This window comes from Onychomys torridus, chromosome 4, assembly GCF_903995425.1.
Source record: "Onychomys torridus chromosome 4, mOncTor1.1, whole genome shotgun sequence".
Taxonomy (NCBI): Eukaryota; Metazoa; Chordata; class Mammalia; order Rodentia; family Cricetidae; genus Onychomys; species Onychomys torridus.
Genome location: NC_050446.1, coordinates 93,564,069 through 93,589,527, shown reverse-complemented (window position 1 = coordinate 93,589,527; position 25,459 = coordinate 93,564,069). Strand labels below are relative to the sequence as shown.

Sequence of the window (25,459 nt, the reverse complement as noted above, 5' to 3'; positions counted from 1 at the left end):
ATAAAGTGTCTGTGGTCTTTGCAGCTGCCTTTCTAGTATATGAAGTAGCGCCCTCAGAGATTTGACAGGATCCGAAGAATGCAGAGCTTTTGCCCTGATCAGAAAAGATAGGGCAGTGGGACACGGCATGCGCTGTGGGTGTTTGCTCAGGGCACTGTTAATGGAACTCGGGCCTTTGCCTCCACCCATCAAAGGAGGTTTGACCAAGTGCCTGTCAGCCCTGGGGGTGTGGGTTCCTTGTGATTTAGGAGCTAGATGTGGGCAGTGTGACCTGGCCTGGACCAGGCAGAGTTAGCTAGTGGTAATTGGAATACTAGCAGTATTCCAAAGGTTGGTACTTGGAAGAATCGTGAAAGAAAAGAGTGGCATGCGTTCCAGGGATTCCAGGCATCCATGTTTTTGACAGCTGGCTGCTCAGTTGAGAAAAAGGCACTAGCTGCCTGCCTGGATTGGCAGTTGCTGTTTCTGTGATTGAGCTCACAGCACTGACATGTTCTTACATCACCTTTGAACAGGGCTCGTGCTGTTCCCAGTGACGGGGCCTCCCCAGCCTTGACCCACCCATACTCTTGATGGAGACAGACAGACTGGCTGCTGGACAGCTGTTGTTGCAGTCCTGAAGATGGACCTTCATTTTCAAATAGCACTTGCTGAGAGCCTGGGTCCTGTTTTTCTTACTGGTAAACATGACCAAGGCCTCATACAGAGCACACTGGCAGGCATGAGTTTCCCCATTAACCATTCCTTGCTCTGTCCCTGGTGGCTGGTGTGACCTAGTGAGTCAGCTCACCCATCAGACTCTGGCCTTTCCAGTTTTCATCTCAGCAAAGCCTCCTAGTCTTGCCAAGATCCACAATGGCTGCCCCCCTGGGGACCTGACAGCTGAGGCCCTAGCCAGCTTCACTCACATGTTGATAGGAGTTTGGGATCAGTCTTGGAACTGCAAAAACACCACAGTATTCCTTGTAAATAGATGATGGGTCTGAATATACAGCCTTGGAAACAAAGCTGTACCTGCTTTGACAGGCCTGGGACTTTATTGAAGCTTCCTGGACTGGCTTGTGCCTTGGAGAGCTTGGGCTGGGCATGTGAGCCATGCAAACTGAGCACACAAGCCTTGATGTTTGCAGGTGTCCCAACCACAGAGCCTCACATGTACTCCACGTGCCACACCTGGCCTTTAGAAGCTGATCTCGTTGGTTCCCAGGAATGTACATTCAGAAACTTAAGAGTCTTAAGATCTGGGGGTTTCACAGATGTTCAGATCACCCTGTCCTCCTCAGGCTGCATAGAACCACTCTGCTTCTAATGCCAGGGAAGGATTCTGCCAGAGAGTTCAGCTATTGAGCAGAAAACGCGATTGAAACTGAGTCATCCTTTCAGGAGATCGTTCTTAATTACACTATGAATCATTTGAGAATCTCTCTTTTTTTTTTTTTTTTTTTTCCTGGTTTTGGTTTTGATTTTTGAAATAGGACCTTAGTTACCTCAGGCCCACCTCAAAGTCACTAGATAGAGGAGGCTGGCCTTGAACTCCTGGTCTTCCTGTCTCCAGCTTCCAAGTGCACCACCATGCCAGCCTACCGTGAGATCTTAAAATACAGGTTCTGCTTCAGGCAAGTGGTCTAAATCTGAATTTCCAACAAGACCCCAAACGTTGGCATGCGTCAACCACACCTGGCTTTGTTGTTAAACTGTTTCTTCCATTACAATCCTCTGTGGGTTCCACCTTTGCCATGAATTACTGAGTATCTCCGCCCTCTCCCCAAATCCCCATTTACAGGATCATCCCTGTATTCCCATGATGAAGCCTGGTACTGTGACCACCAAACTCCTTCAGGGTCAGCTTTCTTAGCTGATTCCTGATTCTTCCTCAGGAAGACATGGAGAAATGTGGCTTCTCACCCATGATTCTCTTGAGACAGCTCCAGGGTAACGCAGCCCTGCAGTGCAGGCATCACTGGCTTCCCAGTCTAGACATCTTTATTTGTTCATTGACATCACTTTGGAGAGGGCAGGTAGAGAAAGCAGGGCCTGACTGTGCCATTTCCTACTATGAGGAAATGGCGGGTTCTAAAGAAGGTGTCTGCCTGGGAAAGGTCTTGAAAGATTGAGTAGTAGGAACTGGTGCTATTTCAGCCCTTGTGAGAAGGATATGTCCGACAAACAGCCCCAAGATCAGGTTCTAGAGACAACCCAAGTGACAGTCCCCAGAACTGAATGTCACAAGAGTTGAAAGAGAAGGAAGAAGGGGACATGGTAGAGGCCCACTTCCTGGTGGTTGAGGAGCCTTGAGGATGCTGGGTAACTCGGCACCAAGCTCTTGGCCCTTCCTGTGGCTCATTTCTTCCTTGTTTTAGCTGGCTTCTGATCTTCAAAGCTGACACCACCCACCTGCTTCCACTTCCCCTCCCCAGTCGCAAGTTGGGTGTGCTGATTCTGGCTGTTGCCACAGTGAGCATCTGACTGCTAGATTTGGGGGGTTATTCGTGGTGATGGTTTGGTTTGATTTGGGGTTTTTGTTTTGAGATACGGTCTTCCTACGTAACCCAAGCCACCTCCAAACTCCCAGTCCCCCTGCTTCAGCACCCTAAGTTACCTAGAGATTATAAGCCTGTGCTACCACACTGTGTTAAGGGCTTTCTTACTTGTCAAAATGAAGACAGCAGGCAAAAACCATCTGGAATAGGGCAGGTTAACCTTAGAAAGGAAAGCAGGTCCATCACCAGTTGCAAAGAGGATGGCCAGCCAGACTGAAAAAGGATTTGAAACAGGATGGTAATGACCTTGTGCCTTCTCTGAGTGGAAAGGGCTTCTTTGCAGCCTGAACAATGGCCACCAATGTGAAGACACAACTGAGTCTCCCCGAGGGTGACATGTGGAGAAGATCCACCTGCCAGGTCTGTCCTGGAATATGTCCTTAGTCTTGGTAGGTTAGAAGGAGGCAGTCTTGCTAGAAGACTCAGGAATAGACAGTACAACAGGAGGTGATGTCGTGGAGTCTGTGACAAGCAGCTTAGATAAGTCTTAGGTAGGCAGAGGTCGATGTCCCACATGGAATGCATTGTGTACGGTGGAAAGGAGGCCATTTTCCATTGCAGAAAGGCAATGGAAACGGTTATTGAGAACATCCCAGGAGTCTGTGGGTGGCTCTCCTTTCTTTTAGCTGGAGAGCCTTTGGGTGGGGGTTGCTGAAAAGAGACAAGGGCTTGAAGGATGAGATAGCAGAAAAGGCAGCAGGTTCCAGGCGAACAGTCTGAAGAATTTCAAGAGTGTGAAAGAGCCTAGGGCTGCTGTTAGGCAAAGGTGTCCGGGTAGATATGACAAGGTCTTGACGAGAATAGGAAAAAAATCTTGAGATCTAGGACTGACAAGTGAGGGGTGGAAGAAAAAACATGGGATAAAAGGGTGTTGGGGACCCTCCCAGGGGAATAGGAACAACAGTTTGCTTGTTCAGGCATAGATCCCGGACTAGGGTGGAAGCCTTTAGGCTTTTGAACTGCTAACATAAGAGTATTGTTGGGAGAGCTAGTGAGTCTTCGCTAGTAGTTGAAAGTTAATAGGGCCTTGGAATCTAAAAATTATAGGTTCAAGTCCCTTAAGGCTGAGAGGAGATGGGCAAAGGAGTATCAGTCCAGGCACACAAAAGTGGTGGAGTCTTGTACTTTAAGGGTACAGTAGAGTTAGGGAGAAGGTATCCCACAATCAAAGGTTAACAATGGTTGAGGATCATATACATACAAGTAACACAATGGACTGAGTAGGTCATATGTGTGTGTTTGTATGTGTAACAATAACAACAACAACAAAAAGGCCATGCTAACCAGAGGAGCAAGGGAGAGAGCATGGGGGACTGGAGAAAGAAAGGAGAAGAGAGAGCATGATGGAATTATATTTTAATTTTAAAATAAAAACAATGTGGGGCAGTGATGGTGCTCACCTTTAATCCCAGCACTTGGGAGGCAGAGGCAGGCAGATCTCTGTGAGTTTGAGGCCAATCTGGTCTACAGAGTGAGTTCCAGGACAGCCAGGTCTACACAGTGAAATGCTGTCAAAAAAAATTACAAATTTGAAGAACTAAGCAACAGACAAGGATTAACAACTAATGGAAGGTATAAGATCTCCATGGGAAAGGATGAGGAAAATAAGAAGTTATGCCGGGCAGTGGTGGCATACGCCTTTAATCACAACCCTTGGGAGGCAGAGCTAGGTGGATCTGAGTTTGGGCTACAGAGTGAGATCCAGGACAGATACCAAAACTACACAGAGAAACCCTGTCTCAAAAACAAACAAACAAACAAACAAACAAACAAAAGAATAAGAAGTTACTTCCTTTGTGATAGGAGATAATAGAAGCATGGAATTCTTCCAAAATGTTCCATCTCCCAAAAGGACACCAGGGAATGACCAGGAAGGAATGGGAAGGGGCTGCCCAAAATGTCTGGGCCAAACAGCAATGGAGCATCCTGGTAGGTTAGGTGGAAGTGCCTTTTACCTATATCAGGGCAGGGTCCAGCAAATGCAGGTAAAATGAGTAAGTAATTCACTCCCATGTGGGTTAACAAAGGAATAGTCTGGGCCAGACAGGCAGCTCAGTGTCTAAGAGCACTGGCTGCTCTTCCAGAGGACCTGTTTTCAGTCCCCAGCACCCACAGAGCAGCTCATAATTGTCTGTAACTCCAGTTCCAGGCGATCTGACTCCCTCTTCTGGTCTCCAAAGGCACCATGCATGCACATACTGCACAGACGTACGTGCAGGCAGAAAATAGCATATACATACATTTTTTTGGAATAACAAAAAACTTTACCAGTCACTAAGTGTCGCCCTGGGTTGAATAACGGCAGTGGGGCTTCAACTCCTGGGCCCTCCATTGTCAGGAGTTGTTAGTGCCAGCACGTTCACCAAGCCTGAGTCCAGTGATTGGAGCCTGGCAAGAACAGATGCATTCTTGAGGGCAACTGGCATCTCTCTGAGCACAGCCTAATTTCCAGTGTCCTTGTTCACCACACAGGAGGCGGGGCTGAGGCCATGGCCACAAGATAGGGAGGCTCGTGCCTTGTGTCCCATTTGTCTGCATTTAAAGCAGGCCCTTCATAGGCCACACTGAAGTGTGGAGGACATCATCACTCCTTTGAGTTATCTGCATTGAACCCTGGCGTGTTTTCCTCTAATATTTGCTATTTAGCCTGATCTCATTGAGACTCAAGGTTTAAGATCTCCTCCCTGTTATTAAAGACTTAAAACCTGTTTTATAAGGTCTCTGAGGAGCATGCGGCCAGCCTCTATCCTTCAGGGCTGTGTTCTAGCACTCAGCACTGATATTGCCACCCTTCTCTGTCAAGGGTTAGCCTATTTAATCACAGTTTCAGATCAGCAAGTGAAAACAGAAGGCCAGATTCTCATCAGCTCCCTGAGTAATCCCTTTGATTTTATCGTAGTTGACCACAAAAGGCAGCTTCTCCCATCACTGCCAGAGGCATGCAGTCATAGACCCTTGTTGTCGGAGGTCATCGGAACTGAGCTGATAATTCCCATTGTGATATGCATAGACCTGCCACGGCACAGACTGGGCGATGGTCCTCGTCCTAGGCATGAAGAGTGTTGGCACACACTTCCTGTCCCCAAGAGAAAAAATGGAGGTCAGAGTGACATAAATAATATCATGCAAGGTTAGGTCAAAGGACTGAGTAAGACACTGAAATTCTTAGTAGAGGAGGTTGGGGTTAAACCCAAAGGACACCAAACATTTAGGGAATGTGGACATGTGGGAGTGGTCAGTGATGACAACCTCTTGGAGAGGAAGAGTGGGGTGGGGTTGGCTAAGAGGAGCAGTTGAAGGACAGATGGATAGGTCTGAAGGGAGAGGCAGTAAGGGTTTGGCTTTGGCAGGAAGGTGAAGTGTTGGGGCCAGTCTGGTGAGGAGCAGCAGCAGAAGGAAGAAAGAGGGTTGTTGGTCAGAGGTGGTGGCCGGAGAGGGGTCTCATGCGCAGGATGGACATCTGAAGAAGGTGACAGGTAGCTTACAGGCTGGGGTCATTACAGAGCAGGGCGGGGTAGTTACAGGGCAGGGGAGGGGAGGGGACTGATTTTTTTTTTTCATTGTTTTGGCCCATGACTAACCACTGTTGGGGTAGCTGAGGAAATAAGGTACATAGTGGGTAAAAGAAAATCAGGTGACAAGTGTCACTGGATTCAAGTAGAGCAAGAAGGACAAATCCTACATAAGTCATTACAGTTCTGGAAACCAAACTACTTTAGTGCGGTGTTTGAATAGGAATGGGCCCCATAGACTCGTGTTTGAATGCCTTGTCCACAGAGAGTGGCTCTGTTATGAGGTGTGGCCTTGTTGGAGGAAATGTGTCACTGTGAAGTGTGTCACATGACTTTGAGGCTTCATGGCAGTCTGCTTCTGCTGTCTGCAGATCCAGATGTCATACTTTCAGCTCCTCCTCCTCCAGCACAAGTCTGCCTGCATCCTACCATGTCCCACCATGATGATGATGGATAAACTAAACTGTAAGTGAGCCCCATTAAATGTTTTTCCTTTATAAGAATGCTGTGGGCAGGCAGTGGTGGCGCCCGCAGAGAAACCCTGTCTTGGGGAAGAAAAAAAAAAAAAAAATGCTGTGGTCATGGTGTCTCTTCACAGCAATAGAAACCCTAACTAAAACAAAAAGTTTGTTTCAGGGACTGATGTATGGCTGTGAGAGGCCTGTCCATGCTTTTGTTCAGAGGAATGTGGACTTTGGGATTTTGGATTAGAAAAGCAGTGGAATGCTCTAAGTGTTACTTAATGGGCCATACCAGTAGAAACATGGGAGACAGTGGTGTGAGGGTGATTGAACTGTGGGGGCCTGGCTCAAGAGGTTTCAGAGGAGAAGAATGTTAGTATATGGCTTAGAGACTGTTCTTGTGATATTTTGGCAAAGAATGTGGCTGCCTTTTGCCTTTGTCCAAAAAATTTGCCTGAGCTTAAACTTGAAGAGTTTTGGATTAACTTGGTTGGCAAAAAGAAATCTCAAAAGAGCCTAGTATTGACTATGTTGTATGGTTATTAATAGTCACTCTTATGCAGATAGTTGAAAAAGGAAAAATACAAAACGTACAATTTGAGGAGAAAGGGGACATCAGGAAGTGGAATGGAGCTAAATCTCATGTTCAAGGAGATAAACAGATTAAAGAAAAGCATGATATTAAACAGAATAAAGGTAGTGGCGGCCTCAGGGCAAGGTGCCACCCAGGTAGGCTTCCAACTTGTGAAAAGGAATTAAAGGACAGCTTAGGTCCAGACACGTTGGTGCACACCTTTAATCCCAGGACTCAGGAGACAGAGGCAGGCAGGTCTCTGAGTCTGAAGCAGAGCAAGTCCCAGGACAGCCAAGCTTAGGCAGTGAAGGAAACCATTGAAAACAGAAAGCTGGTGAAGACGTAATTGAACGAGGGGGCCATGTTCCAACCCTAGCAAGCAGCAGGACTTGGCACTTCAGCCACATGGTTCTGGCTTTAGAGACAAGGATAGAAGAAAGGGCATATGGAATCTAACTCTGTGACTAAGGAAAGCTGCTGAAGCCAGGTGTGTGTCAGGGGTGTCCCTGCATGGAGGTACAAAGAGGCTACTGTATGAAGCTGTGAAGGTGAAGCCTCCATTGCCTTGGAGACTTCAAAAAATGTTGGAGATGCCAGAGTCATGGGATACCCGCTGAGAAAAGCTGCTAACAGGGAGTGGGACCAGCCCAAGAGAAGTAAGGAGCTGAAGATCTGAAGAGCATCTTGATATCAGACATGGAGATGCAGAGTTTGGACTTTGCCTAGCTGATTTTCAGTCTTGCTTTGGTCCAGTATTTCCTCATTACATTCTCTTTCATCCCTTTTACAACAGTAATTCCAGTTGTGCCATTATATGTTGAAGTATGTGATCTGCTTTTTTATTTTGATTTCACAAGAGATTACAGTTAAGAGATTGCATGAATCTCAGAAGAGACTTTGAACTTCAGACTTTCAAATAAGTTTGAGACTGTGATAGACTATGGGACTTTGAAGTTGGACTGAATGCATTTCTGCCTTATGTTATGACCACAAACCTATGGGGGCCAGGAAGTGGAATGTGGTGGTTTGAATAGGAATGGCCCATGGACTCCTGTGTTTGAATGCCTGGCCCATAGGCATGATCATGAGGTGTGGCCTTGTTGGAGGAAGTGTGTCAATGTGGAGCTTTGAGGTCTCATATGCTTAAGCCACACCTTATATAACAGTCTCCTGCTGCCTGCAGATCCAGGTGTAGAACTCTCAGCTCCTTCTCCAGCATCATGTCTGCATGCTTCTTGCCATGAAGATAATGGACTTCTCTTAGTCAGGGTTTCTATTGCTATGAAGACACACCATGACCATGCAACCCTTATAAAGGAAAACATTTAATTGGAGTGGCTTATAGTTCAGAGGTTTAATCCATTATTTAATTATTTAATCCATGCAAGAAGCATGCAGACATGATGCTGGAGAAGGAGCTGAGAGTTCTACACCTGGATCTGCAGGCAGCAGCAGGAGACTGTTATACAAGGTGTGGCTTGAGCATATGAGACCTCAAAGCTCCACATTGACACACTTCCTCCAACAAGGCCACACCTCCTAATAGTGCCACTCCCTTTGAGGGCCATTTTCTTTCAAACCACCACAGGAATAAACCTCTGAAACTGTAAGCCAACCTCAATTAAATGTTTTCCTTTATAACAGTTGCCATGGTCATGGTATCTCTTCACAGCATTAGAAACCCTAACTAAGACATTAGTTTTAGGAACAATCAAAATGGAGGAGTGTCACAAAAATGACATGGCCATGGCTAACAGCCTTCACCTTCCAATGGCTAGGGTTGCAGAAGTGTGCCACCTGGCTTTTCTGCACACACACACACACACACACATCCCTTTAAAAAAAGAAAGACTCTTTTTTTCTTACAATTTTATGTGTTTGAGTATTTTACCTGAATGTACTGAAATGTATCACATTTGCCTGGTGCCTTCATAGGCCAGAAGAGGGTGCCAGATCCCCTGGAACTAGAGTTACTGACAATTGTGAGTTGTCACATGGGTGCTGGGAACCCAGCTACAGTCCTCTGGAAGAGTGGCCAGTGAGCCTTCTTAACCTCTTCTCAGCAGTGTATAGTAATAACGTTAGCCAAGGGATATGGTTCAGTCGGTAAAGTTCTTGCCTAGCATGCTTGAAGCCCTGGAGTTCATCCCTAGCACCACATAAAACTAGGTATGAGCCAGGCAGTGGTGGCACACGCCTTCAATCCCAGCACTCGGGAGGCAGAGGCTGGTGGATCTCTGTGAGTTCGAGGCCAGCCTGGGCTACAGAGTGAGATCCAGGAAAGGTGCCAAAACTACACAGAGAGACCCTGTCTCGAAAAACCAAAAACAATAATAGAACAAGACTAGGTACAGTGTACAACAATTTATAATTCCAGTACTTTAGGAGTAGAGGCAGAAGGATCAGAACTTCAGGGTCACCCTAGGCTCCATAGTAAAATCAAGACCAAGCTGAGTTACATGAGACCCTGCCTCAAAAATAAAATAACAAGACCAGACAAGTGGCTCTGCGATTAAGAGCACTGGTTGTTCTTATAGAGGACCTGAGTTCAATTCCCAGCCCCCACATGGTAGTGCACAACTGTCTGAGACCTAACACTTTCTTCTGGCCTCCATGGACACTGCACACACATGATATACAGATTGCAGGCAGAACACCATACACACAAAATAAAAGGAATAATAAATAGATCTTTAAATAATCCACTCACACACATAAAATAAAAATAGTTTTTAAAAGTAAGATGTCATCTCAAAATTAATGAATAATCTTCATAAACAAACCCGGGGGCAAAGGAAGATGAACCACTCTGCTCTCCCACAGCAGAACAGTTAGAGTTCTTGCCCTTTCAAATTCTGACCCTGTCCAAGAGGAAGCTATCCACATGGACTCAGCCAGCCACTCGTTTAGATGGGACCTGGATGGGCTATTTGCTCCCCGGGGACAACAGGGTTCTGGGGTCAGGACAAAGCCCAGGGCCCAACCCAGAAGAATGAGCAGTGTGGTCCCTGGTCCGTGTGGCCTTTCGGAGCTGGCTGTGTGGTCCAAGAAGATATATTTAGCTGCATCAGATGACTTTGTGGTGGCCCACAACTGTGTTGTTGATAAACAAGCCAGAAGCCTGGGGCTGCAGCCAGCCCTCCCTTCTCCTGGGCTTGGGAGTGAGAGGAGGAAGGCCCGGGCCTGGGAAGCCCAGAGAGCACTCCAGCCCTGTTCCCTGCCACCTCCCACTCTGCCTTCTCCCTTCGCTCAGGTCAAAGCTAGCTGCCCTGCTGAGTGAGTCGATTCATTTATTCAGAGTCATTTGTCCCATTCGACTCTACCCATTTCTTCAGCACAGCCTTCTAGAGCCTGAGATAAGCCAGGCTCTGAGCTAGACACCAAGGACACAGTGATAAACGAGGAAAACACCAGCTCTTGCCTTCATGGAGTGTCTCTCTAGTGAGATGAATCACAGAGCTCACTGGCATGAAGGTACTCAGCATCCATACAGCAGTTGAAGTTAGGGACTGTGTTCCCCTAACGGGGTTCATTCCAAGAACCTGAAGCAGCCGTGGCTGGCAATCTTATTTTGTTGATGAGGCCATTGCAGCCCAGAATAACCTGGCCAAGGACTGAAAACTGGTTTGGGTTTTGTTCTGTTTTTTTTCTTTTCATTTTGTTTGTTTGCTTTTTTGAAATATTGTTTCATAAGAAGCCTGCCTGATCTAGAACTGCTGTGTAACCCAGACCAGTCTTGAATTTGTGGCAATCCTCCTGCCTCTGCCTCCTGGCTTTTAGAATAACATAGATACACCCAGCCAAGACCTACAGCTGGTAAATAAATGGAGCCCTGATCATTTTCTTTCTTTCTTTTTTTTAGAAGCATAAATATTTATTTGTAACAAAGGAGTTTGTGTACAGTGTTGAAAATCTACAGCTTCTTGTTAAATTCACATTTGCACTTCACCTTTTTAAACAAACATTTATAACCTGGTCATTTTCTTATGGGAGTTTATTGGTTGGTTGGTTGGAAAACAGAGTTTCACTTTGTAGCTCAGGCTGGCCTCGAACTCATTATCCTCTGTCCTTAGCTTCTTAAGCACAGGAATCACATGCATGAGCCACCATGCTCCCCACTTCTGACTTTCCTCCTCCCCTTTTCCCCTCATTCTATTGAGACAGGGGTCTCTCTATGTTGCCCAGGCTGCCTCACACTCCTACCTCAGCATCCTTAGTAGCAAGAACTAAAGACATTGTAGTCCACTGCGTCCAGTTAGAGCCCTTGTCTTTCCTGGGGTTGGGGGGGAAGATGCCATTGAGATTTTAAAGGGACTAGTTTCAGTCCAGAGGTTCATTTTACATTTGAGATGCCCAGGGAGTAAAGGTGCCTTGTCCTAGACATACAGCTTAGCTGGGTGGTGATAGTGCACACCTTTAATCCCAATACTCAGGAGGCAGAGGCAGGCAGATCTCTGTGAGTTTGAGGCCATCCTGGTCTACAGAGCAAGTTCCAGGACAACAGGGTTACACAGAAAAACCCTATCTCAAAAAAAAACAAACCAACCAACCAAACAAACCCCAAACCATAACTTCAAACAGGAACCTCTAGACTCTCAGCCCATTTACCCTTGCTCTGCATTCGAACAGTAGTCTAGTGCCCCAGTCCAGGATCCAGGGTGTGTCTCCTAGGTAAATCTGCCTCTTCTCCTCCTCGAAACCCTACCCAGCCTACCTCTGCAACATAGTCCCTCTTCTGAGTGGCAGCCAACATGCCCCTCTAGCCCAACTCTAAACAGTGATTGCCTCTTGCTCGGGATGTGGCCTTTCATTCACCAATACGATAAGACACGAACCCCTACTATGTGCAGGCTCCTCTGGGACGCTTCAAGACAGATGTAGCTAGGCGGTGGTGGCGCACACCTTTAATCCCAGAACTCGGAGGCAGAGCCATGTGGATCTCTGTGAGTTCAAGGCCAGCCTGGGCCACAGTGTGAGTTCCAGGAAAGGCGCAAAGCTACACAGAGAAACCCTGTCTTGAAAAAGCAAAAAGAAAAAAAAAAGAAAAAGAAAAAAAGACAGACATAGTGTCCCCTATCAAGGGTTCACAGTCTACTGAGGAGACAAGAGCAGGAAGAAGGCCATGCTCAGGCACAGCTCAGTGGTAGAATTTTTTTTTTAAGATTTATTTATTTATTATGTATACAGAAGAGGGCGCCAGATCTCATTACAGATGGTTGTGAGCCACCATGTGGTTGCTGGGAATTGAACTCAGGACCTCTGGAAGAGCAGTCAGTACTCTTAACCTCTGAGCCATCTCTCCAGATGTAGCCTGGCTACAGAGGTGGTGGAGACATGCTGCATTTTTTTTTTTCCTATGTACGGCTAGAGATCTGTGCCCTGGCTCATGCTGGGGGCAGGTGGGCAGCCAGGTCGGAAGCAGCGGAGCAGCTGTTGGCATTCTGGCCCTCCCCTTGCCTCCCGCGTCCTGTGACAACCGCAGTAGACTCCAGAGACAGCCCAAACAAAGCCAAGAATAAAGCGCAAAGTGTCAGGCCGAGGAGCAGACAGGAAGAGCCAGCAGTGTGCCATGCAGTTCCTGTCCAGAGGAGAAGGAGAAGAGGGAGGCATAGGTAAAAATGGTGCCCCTGAGGAGGGGCTGGCTGTGTGCGGAGCCCACCAGAGACGACCACAGACAGTTTACAGTCAACTGGAACTCTATTCCAGCCAGCTGGGTCTACACTCAGGTATTCAAAACCAAGTGTAGTGTAGCTCCAGGTGCTGAGCAAAAGCCACATCATGATACCTCACAGCTGGTGAGGGTCTTGCACAGTTTAACAGAAGCTAAGCTGAATTAGCTGGGGCATCTTGACCTCAGCTTCCAAGTCAGCTCAGACATCCTGACCTTTGGCTCCTAGAATAGAGTTTTGGTAAACTTCTGTGGGATCCTCCATCAAGGAGATCAAATTCTAGTTAAACTTAAAATGGCTTCAACAAGAATACAAGGGGCTGGAGACGTGGCTCAGCGGTTAAGAGCACTGGCTGTTCTCCCAAAGGACCTGGGTTCAATTCCCAGCACCCACATGGCAGCTCACACCTGTCTGTAATTCCAGTTCTAAGCGATCTGCTACCTTCACATCAATGCACATGAAATAAAATTAAGTAAATTTAAACAAAAAACAAAGAATCATGTGCTTAAAAAAAAAAAAAAAACAAGAATACAAGATGGAGGAAGCGCTTTAACTGTTTGAATCTTCAGGGAGTGTCCCCTCATAACCTAGGAAATGCCTGGGGCAAGAGGAAGCCAGGAGTGGTCCTGAGGAGGAAGGGCAAACTTTGTAAGGTCTACTACAACAACAGGTGTAGAGCCTCCCAGGCCCCACCCCAGACTCAGTGTCCTGAACTGGGCCTCTGCCCTCAGCTGTGGGTGAAGGTTGGTGGCTATGGCGAGGAGGGTAAAGGATAACCTCAGCATGCTGGCTTTGGCTAGCTCCTTTGATAACGTCTGAGTCTGCTAATAAAGCTACCCTGTTTGGATCCAGGAGTCTATGGTCACCATGTTATTAACTGTCTAAACTGGGATACGTTTGAAGGAAGACAATAATTTACTGCAGGATAACAGAGTAAACTAGACCTGCTCTGGGCACACTGGCGTATGTGGTCACCAGCCATTGGCAGGAGGCTGTGCCCAGAGCTCCCACTCTGATCCTCGGGGACACTGTCCCTATGGTCCTGCCAGCCCTAGTTCAGTCTCAGGTACCGAAGCAGGGTTCAGGTTCTGGAATACCAGGACCCTCTTCGGAACCACGCTTGGGGTTGGGAAAGTGCTCCCACCCATGGGCTCCTTTTCACGACGGCTTCTGCTGTCTAACACAGGCACCTCCGCTCTCTTCCGAACACAGCTGGCTCAGCGCAGGCAGAACGGAGAAGCTACCCAAAGACTGGCGCCTCTGACTGATGCAAAGGTCAAATGTGGTCACCACCTTCCTCCTGTCCGTGACCCTCTGGGGCAGGGCCCCCAGCACAATGTGAAGTCTTCAGTCTCCTTCCTTCGGCTTCCCTTCCCTTCCTAGCCAACGGCCAAGAGGCAGGGATCTCCAGCGCCTCTCCGCCACCTTCTGGGCATGGGCGCTCCTTTAGTTCACACTAGCCTTTGCCTGGATTGTGGGTCACAATAGGTCCCTGCCAACTCCCGTCCTGAAGGCCTCTTTCCACACTATAAACACAAGTGTCTTTAAGGAAGATAAAACCAACAAAAAGAACAAAAACAAAAGATCCTTCCACGGGAGGAAAAGCATGCTAAAACAAAAACACCACCAGAGAACATAACTTCCCTGTTTAAAAAAAAAAAAAAAATCACTTCCTCCTTTATCTCACCCCAAGGTAGCCTCTGAGTCCTCAGCTGCTGAAGCATTCCACAGGAAACTCCAATCCCCCAAACCCCAAAGGCAGTCCAAAAACCCACAAATGGGTTCAACCTGGACTAGAGGAGGATTTCTTGCAGTTAGATAAAAGCCAGAATTCCTCAGGAACTTGTGAAGCTGATTCCCCTCTACCAAAAGGAGCCATTTCCCTGATCACTGGCAGAGGGACAGATGGCTGTCTGTGTGGCTGTTAGTATACCCAAATGCATGCTGGCCTCCAGGCTTCCTGGGTATCACCAGTGCCTATTTTATGCACTTCAAAGTCCGTGCCCTCCCTCCCTCCCTCCCTTCCCTCCCTCCCTCTCTGCTTCACTTCTGCTTCTCACACTCTTCTCTATCCTCTATTCCCAGCCGTTCTCTCCTCTTTCACAGGTAACCCTGGCCCTTCAGTCTACTCTCTCTCTCTGCTCTGGACTCTTCCAGATGCCTCTGGCAGTTCTCTCTCTCATCTACAACAAAAACCTTCCCCTCAACCACACCACGGAGCAATCAGGTTGTCAGTTTATACACTCCCTCCTCTGCCTGTGAGTCCTGTTATTTCTCCAGGGCCCCACCAGAACCAAGCAGTTTTGTCCCAGCCCCCGAGCACGAGGATGGGCTGTCTGTCCTCCAATAGGGGAGGTCAAGGGCCTTCTGGACTGTTGCAGACTCAGAAAGTCACACTGCAATGACTGGGGGGAAACTCCACAGGGAAAGGCAGGGTGACTTAGGAGAGCCCAGAAAACTCTGAAATTGTAAGGCTGACACCCCATCTTCCTGCCTGTTCAAGTCTCTTCTGACTGAGAAAGAAACCAAAAGTCATTTGTTGTTGAGGCCAGACGTGATGGCACACACTTTCAGTCACCCAGGAGGCAGAGGCAGGTGGATCTTTCGGAGTTCCAGGCCAGTCGGAACTACTTAGTGAGACCTGTCTTTCTAAAGGGGGAGGAGGCTGAAGGTCGGTCTCTTCAGTTCAAGCACTAAGTGCTCTTCCAGAGGACCTGGTACAATTCCCAGTTCAGAATGAGCTGTAACCCCAGTTCTAGGGTGTCTGGCATCCTCCTGTACCCTCTGCCAGACTGCATGCATGTGACACACAGATATGAGGCAAAACACCCTGGCTGTCCTGGAACTCATTCTGTAGACCAGGGTGGCCTTGACAGCAGAGATCCATCTACCTTTGCTTCCTGAGTGCTGGGATGAAAGGCATGCACCACCATATCTGGCTAACATATATATTTTTTCTTTTTTCTTTTTTTTAACCCTTTTAAAGCTTTAATGGGAAAGAAGCGGGGAGTGGGGGGAGAATGGGAAGACAGACAGAGAGGTCTTTTTCCTTTGATGTAGATGCTGGGGATCCAGTCTTGGGTCCACTTTGCTCCACTGAGCCATCTTTAGCCTCTGGTAGATTTTTGTTGTTGTTGTTTGTTTGTTTGTTTGTTTTGAGACAGGGTTTCTCTGTGTAGTTTTGGTGCCTGTCCTGGATCTCACTGTATAGACCAGGCTGGTCTCAAACTCACAAAGATCCGTCTGGCTCTGCCTCCAGAGTGCTGGGATTAAAGGCATGTGCCACCACTGCCCAGCCTGCCTAATATATTTAATAAAATAATTTATAATAAAAAGAAATGTTCCTCCATCAGGAATTTTCAGAGTAAGGACCAGGAGCCTCGGGTGTGTGCGGGCAGGGGGTGGGGTCCTCAAAGCTTCTCAAGAAATTTATGAAGTATTTTTTCCCATTTCCTCAGGGATGTAGTGGAGTTCTTCACAGGCTACATGGCGATGAGAATTTGCAACAGAGCAGATGCAGAGACAGGTCAGGAGCCAGTGGGTTGTGCTGTCAGGCACTAAAATACAATAATGCCACTCTTGTCCCTAAATTGATTTTGAAAATATACTTTTCTTCTCCCCCACTCCCTCCTCCTTCCTCCTCTTGCCCCTTCCTGTCACCTTCTTCTCTTCTGATGTGTGTGTGTGTGTGTGTGTGTGTGTGTGTACAGGCTCGTTGTTTTTAATTTACCTAATTTTGATGCCAAAGTATGGTGCCAGTTAGACACCTAAGCATATCCTCTACCACTTAACTATAATCCTGGGTCTTGGTTTTATTTTTTATTTTCTTGGCTTATTTTGTTTGTTATTCTTGTCGTTTTGAGACATGGTCTATCTATGTGCTCATGCTATTTGAAACAGTGTCTTACTCTGTTGCCCAGCCTGGCCGGGGGCCTGTGATTGACCAGCCTAAGGAATGTTAGGGTACAGGTGTGTTAACATGCTTAGCTCTTGTTCTTTACTTATTTCTGTATTGTGTTTATTGAGTGTGTGTGTGCTTGTGTATGTGTGTGCAGGAGTGAGTGCTTGTGGGTGTTCTCATTCCACGGTGCACATGTGGTAATGAAAGCACAATTGTGGGGACCGGGGTGCTATCTGCAGGCTCCAGGCACAATGGTCATGCTCAGGGTGCCTGCAGGGTGGCACTGCTGTCATAGAGCGGCCTGGAGCTCTCGAAGGTCCTGCCTCTGGACACGCTGTGCCTGAGCAAAAGCAAGGTCTCCAGAGATGGAAAGTGGTTCCTGTTCTGGATTAAATCTCCTGGAAAGACTTCTGTGGTCCATGTTGCCACTGGAGGCCACATTGGTATCAGTGGTCTGTGCTGCTGCTGCAGATGTGCTGACATCCACGGTCCAGGCTGCTGCCAGAGGCCAGGAGGATGTCTGTGATCTGTGCAGCCAACGCAGGGGACCGGTTTGATGTCCTTGATCGGAGCTTCTATGGCTGCTGTGGGCAAGGAAGCTTCATTAGCAGTGGTATTGATGAGTGCAGACTCATAACTCAGAATGTGACATTGAAGGCCTCTGTGACAACCTCTCCCTGATCCCCAGTCCAGACAGGAAGCTATTGAAGAGAGTCCTTAAAAACTGTAATAAAGATGTTGAGGTATAGCTCTTCCCTGTGTATGGCAGGGGGTGGGTGTGGGTGGGGAAGGGCTCAGTTCTCTTTAAGGGGCTGGCCACTGTGAGTTTGACTATGCTCCAGTGAGTGTATGGGAAACACAAATTGGGCTTTGTGGAGCTTGCTTGTTTGTTTTTGGGGGGAGGGTGGTAGGAGTGTAGACCTGGGAGGAATGAGAAGCAGGTGTGATTGGGATACATTGAAATTCCAAATAATTAATAGAAATATTATGTTGGGGAAAAAATAAAGGCATGTATCACCACCAAAAAACAAAAACAAACAACAACTTTCAGAATTTAGTTCCTTTGGTCTACCATGTGAGTTCTAGGAACTGAACTCAGGTCATCAGGTTCAGTGATAGTCGTTATTACCACCATGCCATCCCTCTAGGCCTCGAGTTCTTATTTTTAATTTAACTATGCTTTAAGTTTTTCAATTTCTATTTCATTTTTATTTATTTATTTATTTATTTTGGTTCTTTCAAGACAGAGTTTCTCTGTGTAGTTTTGGTGCCTGTCCTGGATCTCGCTCTGTAGACCAGGCTGGCCTCGAACTCACAGAGATCCGCCTGCCTCTGCCTCCTGAGTGCTGGAATTAAAGACTTGTGCAACCGCTGCCCAACTTCTATTTCCTTTTTAAAGTTTTTATTATTGTGGGAAGGGTGTATTTGTGTGTGTGTGTGTGTATACATTTGTGGTGGTCAGAGGATAGCTCTGTCCAGTCAGTTCTCTCCTCCCACACTTATGTGGGTTCCAGGAACTGAACTCAGGACATTAGGCTTATTCAGCAAATGCTTTTACCCACTGAGCCATCTTAGTGTCCTTAATATTTATTTCTAGTATCTATATCCACTTTGGGTTTTTCTTGGGGTGGGGGGGGGAGAAGGGTTGAGACAGGGTTTCTCTGTGTAACAGGCTGTCCTGGAACTCACTCTGTAGCCCAGGCTGGCCTTGAACTCACAGAGATCCACCTGCTTCTGCCTCCCGAGTGCTGGGATTAAAGGCGTGCGCCACCACGACCGGCTCTATCCCACTCTTGTGGTGCTCAACACAGTTCTGTTTACGAAGGGGCCCAAGGCTCAGATGCCTCCCACACTCTCAGTTACTATCTGCTTCTCCCTCCTTGCAGCAGGCAGATTTTCTGAGACGTCTACTTGCTCCTGACTCAAGGCCCTCCCCTGTGCATCCTCACCAATGGTCCGTTCCTGAGCTTCCTCACATTAAGGCCCCCAAGGCCCCTCAGTGTAGGGCGGAGGGTTTAAGAGGAGAAACTGCATTTAATCTGCTTTCTCTTTCCGTCTTCAGTTTTTTTTCTCTGCTTCCTCTAACCTAGCACCAACCCCCTTGGTCTCCCCCCTAAACTGCTCTCAGATCCACTTATATCCACATGGTCATCTTGCCTCACGCCACCTTTACCTCTCAGCAGGCTCTCCCTGCAATCTGACCAGCCAGTCAGTGTTTCTTCTTATGCATATCCCTTTCCTGCTCACACTCTGCCAGGGCCCTCCGCTGACTCAGGAGGAATGAGCAGCCACAGCCTGGCACAATTCACCTTGCTGGCCAGCCTCTGGGCTGCCACCTGTCTGGCCCCATGTTCCCTCTGTGTGCTAGCCCATCTGACCTTGTCTCAGGCACACAGTGTTCCCCAGAGGTTCCTTTGGGAGCTCCTTCACCCAGTCAGGCTTCCCTAGCTGTCCACTGACTTGAGTTGGGGGAACTGTTTAGGAGGTCCCCTAGTTTCATGCAGAATTGTCACCACCAGTTCTAGACTCCTTGAAGGGGACTCCTTTACGCTGCATCCCCAACATGTCTAGAACTTGACACTTGGCTTGAAGAATTGTAGCATAAACAGGAGTGAGTAACCTGCAGTCTCCATTACTCTGGAGTCTGAGGCAGGGAGATTGCAAGTTCAAGGCCTACCTGAACTACAGAGGGAGTTCAAGACTAGCTTGGACAGCTTACTAAGATCCTGTTTCAAGGCAGAGGCAGTCGGATCTCTGAGTTCAAGGCCAGCCTGATCTACAAAGTGAGTTCCAGGACAGGCTCCAAAGCTACACAGAGAAACCCTGTCTCAAAAAACAAAAACAAAAAGATCCTGTTTCCAAGCAAAAGACAAAGGGGGCTGAGAATGTGGTTCAGCGGTAGAGCACTTGTCTAGTATGTATAAGAGCCTAGGTTTACTCTCCACCAAATCAAAGAATGGCAGTCCACAGGTGCTGTCACAAAGTCCTCTCCACCCCTTCTCACGCCTTCCGATCCAGAGAAGGCAGGGCTGGGTCCTGCTGTGCCCCAGGGGCCCAGACCATGGATGCCAAGAACTCCCCGACACCAACTGCCTCCTGCTGTTGCCCTGACCAGGTTCCCAGAAGAACCTGGCTATGGGCCACACTTTTCCCATCAATGGCCAAGACACGAGGCCGTCAAAACATAGGCACACAGCACAGTGTGGCTTTCTTCCCAGGCACACTGTCTGCCCAGCTGGTCAGAGTTGACCCTGCTGGGGACACCCAGACCAATTAAGGTACTGGCCACAAAAGCAGAAGTAACATGTACCACCCAACTTGTCCCATTCACCACTCATAGATAGCATCCCCTAAAGAGACAGCTCAGAGCCAGGTGGTGGTGCATGCCTTTAATACCAGCACCTGGGAGGCAGAGGGAGCTGGATCCCTGTGTGTTGAGTTCCTGTCTGGGGGTGGTGACGTTTAGTGGGCTGAGCACTTTCCTCCCTGGCACTGAGCGGTGAGGGGAGGTAGCTAGATTGAACTCTCTTGCTGCTACGGCCAACCACCTAGGAGAGGCTCCAGCGGGGTGCTCACTTCCTATGGAGAAACTCCTGGCCTGGCTAAGATCTGGGAGCTGCAGCCTGTGCCCGGAGCCAGGGTATGAGAAGGAACATCTAGGGACATGCAGAAGGTAAACAAGGAGAGCGAAAAGGACCATGTGGGTAAGTTCTAACAGGTCAGGTCAGAAGGGCCAGCCAACACCATCCCCAGGAGACTCTGGGAATTAAAGGAACTTGCCTAAGAAGCTGTCATCATCATACCCCTACCCAAGTGCCCCTTCAATGAGAAGCCGTGATCTGAACTGGCTTCCAGAAAGAGACAATGGCTGGCCCTAAAGATGGAGGAAAGTCTAGTGTGAGCTCCAAGCAGACCAGCCTCCTTGGGACAGCTGGAGAGGATGAAGCACCGGTCCCAGGGCAGAGGCAAGCTTGCTGCTCATAGGCTTGCAGGTGGATGGAGCTCTGGGCATTATTTGTATACACGAAGCGCTGGAAAGAGTGGAACGTGCCCTCCCCGCCTAGGTGCTGGGAAAGGCAGGAGAGTGAGCCTTTTCCCTTCCTGGGAGCCTTTCAGTTTATCACTCACTTACCGAAGCCCCATACAAAGACAAAACATATTCTGGCAAAGGTAATTAAAGATTGTTTATGGATAATAGTGTGGGACAGACTGAGAAGGGACCTGTAGTGATGTTTCCCAGGAATAGACCGACGGGTCTACAGGGGTGATCCAGACAGACAAGAGGACAGACAGAAGGATAGGGAAATGAAACTGAATGGGCAAAGAGACCCAGTCCCAGCAGCTGTATCTGTGCATAGGTTCCAGCGCTGCCCTGGGCCCCAAGGGATGAAGAGGGATACTGGACCTTGGTCCTTGAAGGGCTACGGTTCTTCATTCTCTGCTGCCCTTCACCCAGCAGGCTGGGAACATGGGCAGATGATATTTCCAGGGCTGAGGAGAGTTAGTCTAGGCAGACAGAGGATCAAGGCTCTTGGAGGGTCCCTGGAGGGTGTGGAGGCCTGGGTGGTATGGAATTAGCAGCAGCAATGGGGGATTCTGGTCAGGCACCAGAGGACTAGGGCAGAGCCACCGCACAGCAGGGCCCATGTCCAGGGCAGGCCCCCCACCTGCCCTGCCCACCACACCAACATGGTGCAATAAATAGTTTCAAGTAGTAAGTCAGTGTCAAGAAGAGAGGCAGAGGCTAGCAGACAGGCAGGGGCATAAGACAAAAAGTCCCCAATCACCCACCATGCCTTCTCAAGTTTCTCCATCGAGTCTATCTCAAGTGCTACATGTTGATGTTCATCAGCGTCCACATAGACACTCCCTGCAGCGGGGCTCAGCTTCTCAAACCAGTGCCAGAGCCTGCTCGGTGAGGTAAGAGCAGGGCAGCATTGTTCCTACAGCGTCCACAATGGCTTCCAGGTGCTCGTCCTGTGCCTGAGGCCCACAGAGCTGCATGAAGTCTGCCAAACGCAGTAAGTACTCAAGGTTGTGGCCGGAGAAGCCCCGGCAGGAAAGGATCTGTGTGGCAATGACCTCCTCTGGAGCAGGGCCCAGGTAGCCAGGGTTTTGTGGAGTGGCCACATAGGCCAGTGCTGTGAGGGGTTGGTCGGGGGTATCTTGAGGATAGAAGGTGACTTCCTTAGTGTCATAGCCTCCAAGTACTGCTTCTCTCACATTCAGATACTTCAGGGCCTCGTTCACCTGCTCCCCTCGAACCTGGTATGCAACACCCCAAGTGCAGCCCTAGGAGAAAACAGAGACACCTCCAGTCAATCACAACACCCCATTGCTGGTCCCTCCTTCACTCTAGAATGTTACCCTAGATGCACCCCATAACTATGCTCTATAAAGGGGGGGGGGAGCAATGGTTCAAGGGGTAAGGTACTTGCTACCATGTCTGGCGAACTGACAACCTAAATTCAATCCCTGGGTCGTACATGGCGGAAGAAAAGAATTTTCTTCCATGTGTCCTCTCGCCTCCACATGTGACCTAAGCATGTGCACAGGAGCACACACACACACACACACACACACACACACACACACACACACACGCAAATAAATGTAATTTTTAACACTTTGTGTATGGGTATTTTGCCTGCATGTATGTTTGTGAGTCATATGTGGACCTGGTGACCTGGGAACCTTTGGAGTCACAGGTTGTGAGCCACTGTGTAGGTGCTAGGAACCAAATTCAAGCTCTTTGGAAAAGCAGGAATTGCTTCTAACTACTGAGCCATTTCTCCATGAAATTTAAATAAGTAAACAAATAAAAGCGGCTTGGCAGTGGTGGTGCACACCTTTAATCCCGGCACTCAGGAGGCAGAGCCAGGCGGATCTCTGTGAGTTCGGGGCCAGCCTGGTCTACAAAGCGAGTTCAGGAAAGGTGCAAAGCTACACAGAGAAACCCTATCTCAGAAAAAAAAAACCAAAAAGAAAGAGAAAAAAGAAAAAAATAATAATAAATACAGCAGTTGGCTGGCTGCTGAGGTACCAGAAACAATAGGTCTCTCTTAATTTTTTTTTTTTTTGAGACAAAGTCTCATATAGTATAGGCTGGCCTTGTACTCACTATACAGCCAAAAATAAACTTGAACTCACAGATATCCACCTGTCTTTGCTTCCTGAGTGCTGGGATTAAAGGCAAGAGCCACGTGTCTGGCTATTTTCACCTTTCTTTAAGATTTATTTATTTATTTTATGTGTAGGAATGCTCTATCTACATGTACAATTTTTTGCCAGAGGAAAGCATCAGCTCCCACTATAGATGATTGTGAGCCACCATGTGGTTGCTGGGAATTGAACTCAGGACCTCTGAAAGAGCAGTCGATGCTCTTAACCACTGAGCCATCTCTCCAATTCCCTACTTCACCTTTCTTAAGGGTTGGCATAAGTGGACTTACCCCAGAAGACCAGCAGGCCTATGTGTATAGTTCGCCCAGGGACAATGGACTTAGACATCCTGAGCTCTCACACCCACTCTCCACCCAAATTCAGGCCTGCATCTTTTTTTTTTTTTTTCCCCACGATAGGATCCCTCTGAAACTGTCCTGAAACCCACTCGGTAGACCAGGCTGGCCTTGACCTCACAGAGATCCACCTGCCTCTGCCTCCCGAGTGCTGGGATTAAAGGGTGTGTGCCACCACCCAGCAGGGGCCTGCATCTCAATAAGATACTCAGGAAGTTCTCCAAGAAGCACTGAGTTAGGCTACACTTCCACTCACCCAACAGTGACCCTCAGCACCCTTACACATTGGACCCCAGGACTCCTCTCTTGACTGTGCACGTACCTCATGATCTTCAAGGAGAGTCACCACTCGGCCAGGCTGGAGGGAAGCAAGGTTTTGAAAAAAGACAAATTAGCTATCAGCACTTCCAAAAGGGCTATGGATGTACCTTAGTGGCACAAGGCCGTTGGTCCAATCTCCAGCAAAACACACACACACACACACTCCCTGAGCTTTAATCCTATTGTGACTTGAGCCTGTGATTTCAGCGCTCCAGAGCCTTGAGAGGGAGGGGGTTTGCCATAAGTTTGAGGCCACATAGCAAGAAGTAGACAAGAAAGAGGAGGAAGAGGAAGAAACAAGTATATCTGTCAACAGCCAAAAGTGCCGACCCAAGCCCCACACCTCAGAGAGTGCCATTCATCCAGTGACATGGACAGGGAGTGATGGGCAGAGGCGGACCAAACAGCGGGTGGCCCAGGCTGTTAATCAACGCAAGAATCCACAGGTGCAAATGCCAACCTGAACCCCAGGCACACAAATTTCAACCACAAACCAAGTTACACATTTCCTTCAGTTGGCCCCAAGTCCCTGACATTTCAGGACATGAGCGCCCACTCTCCCGCTGACCCCACCTCACTGCCCTGGGCACAGGAGGATGCTCACCATCTTGTCGTTGCCCCTGTGGAAAGTGTCTCCCTGCCAGAACCGGCGGCTATAGCCACGTACAAAGCCCACACGGCTGTCGCTGTAGGCAAAGTCCGGCTTCCATACTAGGGAGCCGTACCCGAAAATCCACAAGGCTTGGGGGTCGCCATCCTCCCAGGAGGGCTGCGCGGATGGTGCAGGGGACAGTGAGGAAGGTGGGGTGCTCTGGGCTGCGGACTCCTGCTTCATGGTGCCGGGCGCAGGGACGGGCCCAGGCGGCCTCCGGGGCTGGTCTCCGGCACGGCACGGAAAGACCGACGGACGCGTACACCTGGCCTGGCACCGATCGGTCGCTCCAGCTGAGTGGTACCCTCAGAGGCGCTATTTAAACCCTTGGGCCGGGAGGGCCCTCCAGCTGCCTCCAGCTGTCTCGGTGATTGGGGCGGAGCAAATCTCCTTTTGGCCAATCACCTTTGGATTTTGCTTCTCGTTTAACCGCGCCGCCCTCCAAGTGGGTATCAGAGTAGCCCGCCCTCCAGCCCAACGGGCGTGCTGATTGGTTCAGCTCCTCCTCCGTGGCAGACCTGGCTGGAGTGATGCAACCGCAGGGAAGGTTTCCCCAGCACCGGCATGCAGCAAGGGCGCGTGGGATTGCGTCAGGCTGCGGGTACTGGGAACGGGCCTGGAACCCGCCGTCCCCCCGGGAGGTACTCAATGACCCGGGCGGTGTCTCCCCCGCAGTCCTGCCGGTGCACTTTGCAGAATCATTGCCACCCAAAGCGGTGGCCAGTGCGGGGCACGGTCAGAAAAAAAAAATGCTCTGGAAGGCACAAACTCTAGCCTCTGGGGCCTCGCCTGAAAGAAAGCACGCACTGCAGAGAAGCTGCCCCTGGCACCCTCCGCATTCCACTCTGGTGCCTCATGCTGTTGTCCATGTGAGCAGTTGGAGAAACTGAGTCACCGGGCGGTAGGGGTTTTTGCCAAGACTGCAATTGAATCAGACTGGGTAGTGCAAGCTCAAAGGCGTCACGTGAGGGCTACGCCCCGGGGCCAAATGTAGGACCCCTGAGTTCAGGCGGGTTTGAAGAGAAGCCAAACTGAACAGCCGTGGGCAGAGCAGTCACTTCCAGGATAGCCGCCAGTACCTGTGGTACGAGGCCATAAAGAAAAGAATGCCAGGCCAGTTTTCTCCCGAGGCTATGGGTTTCATTTTCTGGGCTTGGGATTTTCAGCAGTGGTTGATCTGTGTCGACACCGAGGTTTGGGGGGAATGCTGACTAAAGAGAACACAGGATTGAGGGCAGCTGCAGCCTTTCCCCTCTCGCCTTGCCTGGCAGTGTGTATGGGCCCTGGCGCCAAGGTGGGCACTGGGCACCA

At 48.9% G+C, this 25,459-nt stretch overlaps 1 protein-coding gene across 1 annotated transcript; it reads right to left on the bottom strand.

Moving 5' to 3' along the window:
• Nucleotides 1-20,816: 20,816 nt before the first annotated feature.
• Nucleotides 20,817-24,516, bottom strand: Chac1 (ChaC glutathione specific gamma-glutamylcyclotransferase 1). Its single transcript, XM_036185091.1, has 3 exons — nt 24,101-24,516; nt 23,498-23,533; nt 20,817-21,949 (listed from the first exon to the last, which is right to left on the bottom strand). The coding sequence occupies exons 1-3, from the start codon at nt 24,329-24,331 to the stop codon at nt 21,548-21,550; spliced, it is 669 nt and encodes a 222-aa protein (XP_036040984.1). The 5' UTR covers nt 24,332-24,516; the 3' UTR covers nt 20,817-21,547.
• Between the last annotated feature and the right edge of the window lie 943 nt (nt 24,517-25,459).

What these genes read in the sequence shown, in the direction of transcription:
- Chac1 (XM_036185091.1), bottom strand. Translation starts at nt 24,331, where the DNA reads ATGAAGCAGGAGTCCGCAGCCCAGAGCACCCCACCTTCCTCACTGTCC. An exon ending in ACAGGGGCAACGACAAGATG is followed by an intron (nt 23,534 to 24,100) that starts GTGAGCATCCTC and finishes GCTTCCCTCCAG; the next exon opens with CCTGGCCGAGTGGTGACTCT. An exon ending in CTCTCCTTGAAGATCATGAG is followed by an intron (nt 21,950 to 23,497) that starts GTACGTGCACAG and finishes GTTTTCTCCTAG; the next exon opens with GGCTGCACTTGGGGTGTTGC.